General features: G+C 69.4%; 3 protein-coding genes across 3 annotated transcripts in view; 2 read left to right on the top strand and 1 right to left on the bottom strand.

Moving 5' to 3' along the window:
- Positions 1 to 1,200, top strand: part of LOC105981924 — a 5,470-nt gene extending 4,270 nt beyond the window's left edge. The window contains exons 4-6 of the mRNA XM_013011274.1: positions 125 to 390; positions 607 to 773; positions 857 to 1,200. Of these exons, the coding sequence (XP_012866728.1) occupies positions 125 to 390; positions 607 to 773; positions 857 to 1,021 (598 nt within the window). The 3' untranslated portion in view covers positions 1,022 to 1,200. The remainder of the gene's footprint in view (positions 1 to 124; positions 391 to 606; positions 774 to 856) is intronic.
- A 3,357-nt stretch (positions 1,201 to 4,557) lies between these two features.
- Positions 4,558 to 6,952, top strand: LOC105981925 (tryptase alpha/beta-1-like). Its single transcript, XM_013011275.1, is given in 10 exon segments — positions 4,558 to 4,719; positions 4,802 to 4,861; positions 4,981 to 5,035; positions 5,175 to 5,346; positions 5,434 to 5,555; positions 5,558 to 5,698; positions 6,102 to 6,182; positions 6,185 to 6,252; positions 6,417 to 6,611; positions 6,740 to 6,952. Coding segments are annotated over 10 exon segments (1,269 nt in total).
- An 8-nt stretch (positions 6,953 to 6,960) lies between these two features.
- The window catches only part of Cacna1h (calcium channel, voltage-dependent, T type, alpha 1H subunit), a 27,316-nt gene continuing 25,399 nt past the window's right edge, over positions 6,961 to 8,877 (bottom strand). Inside the window, exon 38 of the mRNA XM_013011276.1 lies at positions 6,961 to 7,120. Coding sequence (XP_012866730.1) covers positions 6,961 to 7,120 — 160 coding nt within the window. The remainder of the gene's footprint in view (positions 7,121 to 8,877) is intronic.

Genomic DNA, 8,877 nt, shown 5'->3' on the forward strand with positions numbered 1-8,877 from the left:
GCCGCCCACTGCATCCGCCGGTGAGTCCACCCCGGGCTCCCGGGCTCTGGGGCTTCGCGCCTTTGCCCGTGCCGGGCCGGGCCCCGGGGCAGCGAGCTCCTGCGTGACCTCCTTCTGACCCCAGGCGGGACGCGGACCCGGCGGCCTTCCGGGTGCACGTGGGGGACGTGTACCTGTACGGGGGCCAGCAGCTGCTGGCCGTGAGCAAGATCGTCGTCCACCAGGACTACGTGCACTGGATGCTGGGCTCGGACGTGGCGCTGCTGCGGCTGGCGGAGCCCGCGCACTGCTCGGCCGACGTCAAGCCCGTCAGACTGCCGTCCGCCTCCCTGGACGCCGCCTCGCTGGACCAGTGCTGGGTGACGGGCTGGGGCGCCGTCAGCCTGTTTTGTGAGTGTGGGGGGCTGAGGGGAGTCGGGGAGGCACTGGGGCCGTGCCCCTCAGTCACGGTGGGGGGAAGCTGGTGCTGGGCCGGGTCCGCAGAGCAGAGCGCCGGCCCCTCCCCCCGCACCGGAGGCCCGGCCGCGGAGGCCTGGCCGCGGAGGCCCGCGGGGGTCCTGCCCGGGTGAGGGCCGCGCCGTCACCCCCGCCCGCCTCTCTCCCCAGCCTCGCTGCCGCCGCCCTACCGCCTGCAGGAGGCCAAGCTGCGGGTGGTGAGCAACGCCGTCTGCGAGGAGAAGTTCCACAACGCCACCTGGCACCGCTTCCGAGGCCGCAGGTTCATCCAGGGGGACATGCTGTGTGCCGGCGGCTTCGGCCGCGGCTCCTGCTACGTGAGTCTCCGCCCGCCCGCCCCTCCCCACCCTGCTGCCCGCCCCTCCCTCACGGCCTCCTCGTCCTTCCCCCTCTCCCCCAGGGCGACTCGGGAGGGCCCCTGGTCTGCAAGGTGTCGGGCGCCTGGACGCTGCTGGGCGTGGTCAGCTGGGGCTACGGCTGCGCCCTGATCGACGTGCCCGGCGTCTACGCCCGCGTCCAGACCTTCGTGCCCTGGGTCCTGAAGCAGGTGCAGAGGTTCTCCTGAGCCCAGCCGGGGCGCGGGGCACGGCTGCCCGCTCCCGCACCGCCGAGCTCCGCCTGGACCCCCGAGCCCGGCCCCCTCTGGCCTGCGGGAGCCTGGACTGCTCTGACCGGGAGATGGGGGGCGGCGAGGCCCCCCGCTGACCGGCCGCCTGCTGGGGAAGGTCCTGGGGGCGGGGCGGGGCCGGGCGCAGGCTGCGACACGGAGAGTCCAGCTGTGACCTGGAGAGTCCAACTGCTGAAGGCCCCGGGTTGTCTCTGCTCCCTGGCTCTGCTGAATAAAAGTGCCGCCAACGCCGCCGCGTCCAGTGTTGCTTGAGCACAAGCGCTGCTCTGCAGAGGCGCCCGCGCCTTCCGTCTCCACGCCGGCTTCAGACAAGGGAATGGAGGCTGGCGGGGACTCGGGGCTGGCAGGACTCAGGGCGGGTGGGGCACAGACCCGTGCACCCGAGCCTCTCCATGCCTCTGTCCTCATCCCCGGCCTCTGGGGAGGGACAGGGAGGGAGGCTACCAGCCACCTGAGACCCCTGTGTCCCCCACCGTCACCCACGTGCCTGGCCTCCAAGGCCGCGGTCCCCGCATGCGATCCTCCCCCCCTCGCCCACCGCCGCGGCTCCTCCCCGGGGGCCGTGGCCCGTGTGGCCAGCCCGGCCCCAGCTAAGCCAGCCGGGCGCTCGCTAGAGTGGAGCTGAGCGGGGTGCCAGCAGCCGCCCAGCCAAGCACCAAAGCTGGAGAAAGGCCGCAGCGTCCCGAGGTCCCGCAGAGGCCGGGAGCCGAGGTCCCGGGGCGGCCAGGACCGCGAGGCGCCATGGGCCTGGCCGGTCCACCCTCCGCCGCACTGTCCCGGCTCCCTGCCTCGCGCCACCCCTGCGCTCCTGGTGCCCCTGCGCGGTTGGGTTCCTCCAGGGCTGGGTGCCGGCGTCACGCGGACAGGACCCCGCGGCGCAGGGGCCCCCATGGAGCCTCCAGCTGGGCTCCCAGGACCAAGGCTGCTGTGCGCTGGCTCCCGAGGGGGTCAGCCGGGACACAGGTTCCCGAGGGGGGCAGCCGGGGCGCAGGCTCCCGAGGGGGGCAGCCGGGGCGCAGGCTCCCGAGGGGGGCGGCCGGGACACAGGTTCCCGAGGGGGGCAGCCGGGGCGCAGGCTCCCGAGGGGGGCAGCCGGGGCGCAGGCTCCCGAGGGGGTCGGCTGGGGCACAGGCTCCCGAGGGGGTCGGCTGGGGCGCAGGCTCCTGAGGGGGGTCGGCCGGGGCGCAGGCTCCTGAGGGGGGTCGGCCGGGGCACAGGCTCCCGAGGGGGTCGGCTGGGGCACAGGCTCCCGAGGGGGGTCAGCCGGGGCACAGGCTCCTGAGGGGGGTCGGCCGGGGCACAGGCTCCCGAGGGGGGTCGGCTGGGGCGCTGGCTCCCGAGGGGGGTCGGCAGGGGCACAGGCTCCCGAGGGGGTCGGCCGGGGTGATTGCTCCTGAGGGGGTCGGCCGGGGTGATTGCTCCTGAGGGGGTTGGCCGGGGTGATTGCTCCCGAGGGGGGTCGGCCAGGGCGCTGGCTCCTGAGGGGGGTTGGCCGGGGTGCTGGCTCCCGAGGGGGGGGCAGCCAGCCACCCACTCCTGAGGGGGGTCGGCCAACCACCCATTCCCAAGAGGGGTTGGCCGGGGCGCCCGCTCCCGAGGGGTTTTGGCTGGGCGCTGGTTCCCGAGGGGGCGTGCAGGGGTGTGGCGGTGTGGTTTTGGTTTTTAACTTTCTATTGGTACTATAAAGGTGATTACTGAGGGGTGACAGTGACAGAGGTCGGTGAGCGCGTGCTTTAGCTGCATTTTTAGGGGGAGCCTGCGGCTCACCCCTCTAATCCTAGCTACTTGGAAGGCTGAGATCAGAGACTGGAGGTTCAGAGACAGCCAAGGCAAGTGAAGTCCAAGAGCCTCTCACCTCCAGTTAACCACCAAGAAGCCGAAATGGAGCTGTGGCTCAAGCGGTGGGCCACCTTCAAAGAAGCGGTTTGGGCCAGCGGCGTCCTGTACCCCGAGTCCTCCCCACCCACCCCCCGCAGGAAGATCATATGAGACCCTTATCAGAGCAGGGATCGGCCGCGGAGGAAGCAGCACCCAGTGCCTGGACCTTTTTTTTTTTTTTGTCAGTCGTGCGGCTTGAGCTCTGGGCCTGGGCGCTGTCCCTGCGCTCCTCAGCTCAAGGCGAGCGCTCTACCACAAGCCACAGCGCCATTCTGGCTTTCTGGTAGTTTATTGGAGATAAAGAGTCTCACAGGGCTGGGAAGGTGGCTCAGTGGTAGAGCACTTGCCTTGTATGCCTGAGGCCCTGGGTTCCATTCCTCAGCATCACATAAGCAGAAAAAGCTGGAAGTGGCGCTGTGGCTCAAGTGGTAGAGCGCTAGCCTTGAGCTGAAGAGCTGAGGGACAGCGCCCAGGCCCAGAGAAAAAAAAAAGAAGAAAAAAAAAAAGAGTTTATAGACTTTCCTGTCCAGGCTGGCTTTGAACCATGATCCTCAGATCTCAGCCTCCTGAGTAGCTAGGATGACAGGCGTGAGCCACTGGAGCCTGGCTTGCCTGGTCTTTTTGTCTTTGGCCAGTCCTGGGGCTTGAACTCAGGGTCTGGGCGCTGTCCCTGAGCTTCTTTTGCTCAAGGCTAGCGCTCTGCCACTTGAGCCACAGCACCACTTCCATCTTTTTCTGCTTATGTGGTGCTGAGGAATCGAACCCAGGGCCTCATGCATGCAAGGCAAGCGCTCTACCACTGAGCCACCTTCCCAGCCCCGGTAGGTCCTTTCTTGTCAGCGTTGGGCTTGAATGACCCCCAGAGAAGTTGTTAGAGAATGAATGGGGACGGGACCAGATGTGCCGGGCCGGACACCGATGTGCCCCCGGGGTGTGAGGGCAGGCGCTGGGCTCAGGACCTGCCCTGGGCGGCGGGAGGGGCGCTGGGAGCGACAGCGAGGCCTAGGCCTAGCACGGCCAGGATCAGGCCCGGAGGTGAGGAGGGGCTGGGAGTGGAGGACAGCAGGCCGGGGCGAGCAGGAGGGGCTGGAGGGGTGGGACGGTCGGTGTCAGCCTGGGCGGGAGGTGGGGGGAGGGGTTCCCAGAGGAGGCTGGTGCCGGCCTCTGGTGCTGTCGTGGCCCTGACCCCCACACGCGGCCCCCCCTGCTGCTGGGGTTCAGATGTCTGAGATGCCGAGTAGGGTCAGCAGAGTTGGGGGTGAAGCCCAGAGCGGAGCCCGGGGGTTATCTGCTGGACCGTGGGCCGGCCAACGCTGCTGCTGCTTCCCCCTGCTCTGATAAGGGTCTCATATGATCTTCCCGCGGTGGGGGGAGGACTCGGGTACAGGACGCGGCCCACAGACGCCGCTTCCTGCCTCGTGTTTCCTTGGGGAGACGCGCTGCAGGGGGTGGCGCACAGTTGGGGGGCGGCCCTGAGTCTGAGGCCCCCTCGGGAGACCCACGCTGCCCCGGCAGGAGGCAGGGGCCGCACCCCAGCCGCTGGCTGCCGCATTGCCCCAGCACCAGAGCCCGCCAGCCGGGAGGGGGACCCTGGGATGTCCAGTGCCCAGTCCACAGTGGGGAACCCCGATCTGACGGACGTGGCGGGCCCTGGGCGGCCCTGGAGGACCCCGGGGGCTGGTCCAGGCTTCCTGGCCACCACGGGCCCACAGGAGTGCGGTGCTGCGCTCCGTGGCCCCCGGCTGGGCACGTGGGGGGTGGGGGCGGGCGAGGCGTCTGAGTCAGGACTTCCTCCATGTCAGGATGGGGTGCCCCTCCTCCGCCCCTGCCCCATGCCAGTCTGCAGGGATAAATGGGGGCGGGACGGGCCCCAGATGGAGAGAAGAGGCGACGGTGAGGGTAAGTCCGGCACCGTGTCCTCGAGGCCTGGGGGGGGGGCGGCTGGGCGTCAGCCTGGGGCCTGGACGCCCCAGGTCCACTCGGCAGCCCGCGCTCCGTCCTCTCCCGGCTGCTTGCAGATGCTCCCGCTGCTGGCACTGGCCCTCCTGTCCAGCCTGGCCCTGGCCGCTCCTGGTGAGTCCCTCCTAGGCCCCTCCTGTCCCCAGCCCCAGGACCTGCGGGCTGGGGTGAAGGGGGTTCAGGGCTGCCCTGGTGCTGGGGAGGGCGGGCCCGGCGCGGGCCGCGGCCGGTGGTCAGATCTCCCCCTGTGCAGCCCCGAGCCCCGCCATGGGGCGGGCGGGCATCGTGGGGGGCCAGGAGGCCCCGAAGAACACGTGGCCCTGGCAGGTGAGCCTGAGAGTCCACCTCGTCTACTGGAAGCACATCTGCGGGGGCTCGCTCATCCACCCGCAGTGGGTGCTCACCGCCGCGCACTGCGTGGGACCGTGAGTGGGGGGGCCGGGCTGGGGGGCAGCACCCCCGTGCGCCCCTGGGCCCGGCCGGCCCTCCCGAGCAGGGCTGCTCCCCCCCAGGCACATCCTCCCCCCTGAGCTCCTCCGCGTGCAGCTCCGCCAGCAGCACCTCTACTACCGCGACCGGCTGCTGCCCGTCCGCCGCGTCGTCCCCCACCCCGACTACTACGCCGCACAGACCGGGCCGACATCGCCCTGCTGGAGCTGGAGGAGCCCGTGAACGTCTCTGGCCGCGTGCGGCCCATGTCCCTGCCCCCTACCTCGGAGCCCTTCCCCGCGGGCACCCCATGCTGGGTGACGGGCTGGGGAGACGTGAAGGATGAGGGTATGTGGGGCCGGCGGTCGGGCGGGTGGCTGGGGGGGGCCGGCTCTCCCCTCATCCCCCCCAGACCTGGGGCTGCACAGGTGGGTGGCGGGGGGGGGAAACGACTCTCCCCTCATCCCCCCAGACCTGGGGCTGCACGGGTGGGTGGCGGGGGGGGAAACGACTCTCCCCTCATCCCCCCCAGACCTGGGGCTGCTCGGGTGGGTGGCGGGGGGGGCAGGCTCTCCCCTCATCCCCCCCAGACCTGGGGCTGCTCGGGTGGGTGGAGGGGGGGGAACAGCTCTCCCCTCATCCCCCCCAGACCTGGGGCTGCATGGGCGGGTGGCTGGGGGGGCCGGCTCTCCCCTCATCCCCCCCAGACCTGGGGCTGCTCGGGCTCCCGCTGAGGCCTCCCCTCTTCCAGAGCCCCTCCCACCGCCCTTCCCCCTGAAGCAAGCCAAGGTCCCCATCGTGGAAAACCGTCTTTGTGACGCCAAGTACCACAATGCGACAACATCCACATTATCCAGGATGACATGCTGTGCGCCGGAAACAGCCAGAAGGACTCCTGCCAGGTGGGTCCCGGAACCCCGCGCCCCCTCGGCCGGGCCCTCCCCCCCCCCGCCTCCCCCCAGCCCCGGCCTCCACTCCCCGGAACCCCGCGCCCCCTCGGCCGGGCCCTCCCCCCCTGGCCTCCCCCCAGCCCCGGCCTCCACTCCCCGGGCCTCTGCCTCCCCAGGGCGACTCCGGCGGGCCGCTGGTGTGCAGGGTGAACGGCACGTGGCTGCAGGCGGGTGTGGTGAGCTGGGGCGAGGGCTGTGCGCACCCCAACCGGCCCGGCGTCTACACCCGCGTCACCTACTACTTAGACTGGATCCACCGCCACGTCCCAAGCACCCCTGAGCCAGAGGACAGCCCGTCCTGGGAGGGCCAGGTCCCCTCCCCCCCCCGCCCCGGACCCTCCCCCATGCTGACTTGCTGCCCCCCCCCCGCTTCCCCCTTCATTAAAGAGAGGAAGGCAGCTGGCCGCCCCTGCGTCTGTTTGTGGGTGTCCCTCACCAGGGCCAGGCCGCAGCTCTTGGGGCTCGGTGCCTGGCTGTGTGGCGGGGTCTCCTCACGGCCCTGGACCCCGGGCTGGTTGAGCAGCAGCCCGCAGGGCAGGGGCCGGGACCACGGGAGAGCAGAGACGCTGGAAGGCCAGAGGTAGAGGACAGCCAGGCGCCGGGTCAGGTCTCGCCCCTCTCCCGGCATTGTCCTGTCCCGACCCGGCCATGAGGGTGCTGTCACTGATCTGCTAGAACTTTCTGGAACACTGTCGGGTCACTTCCGGGCTGTACAGAATCCCGCGAGGTGGCCGCGTCTGACTGCAACCTCTGACCTTGGGGTCGATGGGAACCGGGGAGACAGCTCCCGTGCATGGGCCCGCAGGGGGCAGCTGGGGTCCTGGGGTGCCATTCTCCACTCATCAGAACCGCACCTCTCACACCCAGGCCCCAACAGGGCTGCGGGGGGGGCTCCCATCCTCCCTTCCATCCTCCCACGGGGCCAGCAGCCTCTGCTGCTGCAGCCCATGGCCGCCAGGGAGGCTCTTGCTGGGAGGAGCCCTGGACCCCTGCTCCGTGGGGTCCCCGAGGATCAGACCACCGCTATGTCCCCCCCTCGAATGGACATCCAACACGGCGCCCCGCGCCCCTCGCCGGTGTCCCTCTTTGGGGAGGCTGATTGCAGGGCACTGTCAGAACAGGGCTGGAAGCCCGCGCCGCCTCCCGGCCCTCTCCCCGAGGACGCCCGCCTTCCCTCCGGCACGGTGTGTCCCGCCAGACCCTCCTCGGCCCTTCCTGCCAGGCTGCTCACAGACGGAGCAGCCGGGAGCAGAGCTCGGCCAGCTCCTTCCGTCCACCCCCAGGTCCACCCTGGAGCAGTTCCGGAATTCTCCGGACTTGATCTTGCATGTGCACCGCACACAGCTCGGTCCTGCCTCCTCCAGGATGTGCTGGGGGGGACGTTCCAAGGAGATTTCCCCTCCTCTCTTTCCATTGCCAAGCACACGGGTGTGGGTTTTATCTGTAGGATGTCTGGAAATGACCTCTGTCCTCAGAGGAGACTGAATGTTTGCCCCTGGCCCCTGACCTCTGCACCCCCAGCTGAGAGGCACCGGGATCCGGGCCGGGGCCTGTCTGTGAGGTGGACCGTGTTTGGTCAGCACAGGTCATGGTATTTGTTGACTGATGAATCTGCAGCCCTGGGGCTTGAACTCGGGGCCTTGGGCCTGCCCCCCTGGCACGAGGCTGCCGCACCACACCCCCAGCCCTCTCCCACTGGTTATATTTAGGACAGGGTCTTGCTTTAGCCACTAGCCCTTTGGTATTTTTTTTCCAAGAGAACTGTATATACCTGTTGTAAAACCAGAAGGATGAAGACCTGCTTTCTGGTCTCTGGGGGGCTCCCCACCCGCTCTGAGGGTGCTGTGGATGTGGTGACTCGATGAACCCCCCCAGGTGTCCCTCAGCGGAGGCACAAGCTCCCCAAGAGCAGCTCAGCGTTGGGCAGGGGGGCAGGAAGGGGCTGATCTATCAGATCCCAGATCAGAGCAGCTCCAGCCAGGCTGCTAAGAGCCACTTGGCTCCACACGGGCAGGAAGGGCCAGGCCCCGAGTTCAAATCCTTACACCGGGCCGGTGGTGTGGGGAGGACGACGTTAGCAGCCTGTCTTACAGGGGCCGGTGCCGGTGCTCTGGCCGGCCTTGAACCAGGGACACACTGGCACTGGCCAACGCTGGCCTCAGAGCGTTGCAGCTCCCACAGAGAAAGCACCTCCCGACTGGGTGTGGGTCCGAGTGTCTGCAGTTCCGTCCTGCTGGACGTCTCCAGGGGCGGCCGGGGCCGGCCAGGCTCTTCCGTACCTCACGCCACGAGGCGTCCGTCGGGCCCTGGCGTGTGCGTGACCCTCGCCCCTGCAGCTGGTCACTGGTGGCCGCCCTCACCCCTTCTCCAGGCCCCTGAACTCATCTAGGAGAGCGGCCACAGTGCCCCCCACTTCTGGGAGTGGGGTCATCCTGAGTGTCGACCTCCACGGTGTGGATATCACCCCGGTGCAGCCCAGCCCTGGGATCTTTTCTAGATGATTCTGCCCTTCTGCCTCCCAGAGGCCTTGACTGGCTCCTGTCCTAAGATACAGTGCATGGTGACGGGGGGAGGGGG

This window comes from Dipodomys ordii, unplaced genomic scaffold (assembly GCF_000151885.1).
Source record: "Dipodomys ordii isolate 6190 unplaced genomic scaffold, Dord_2.0 Scaffold14, whole genome shotgun sequence".
In the NCBI taxonomy this organism is placed as follows: domain Eukaryota; kingdom Metazoa; phylum Chordata; class Mammalia; order Rodentia; family Heteromyidae; genus Dipodomys; species Dipodomys ordii.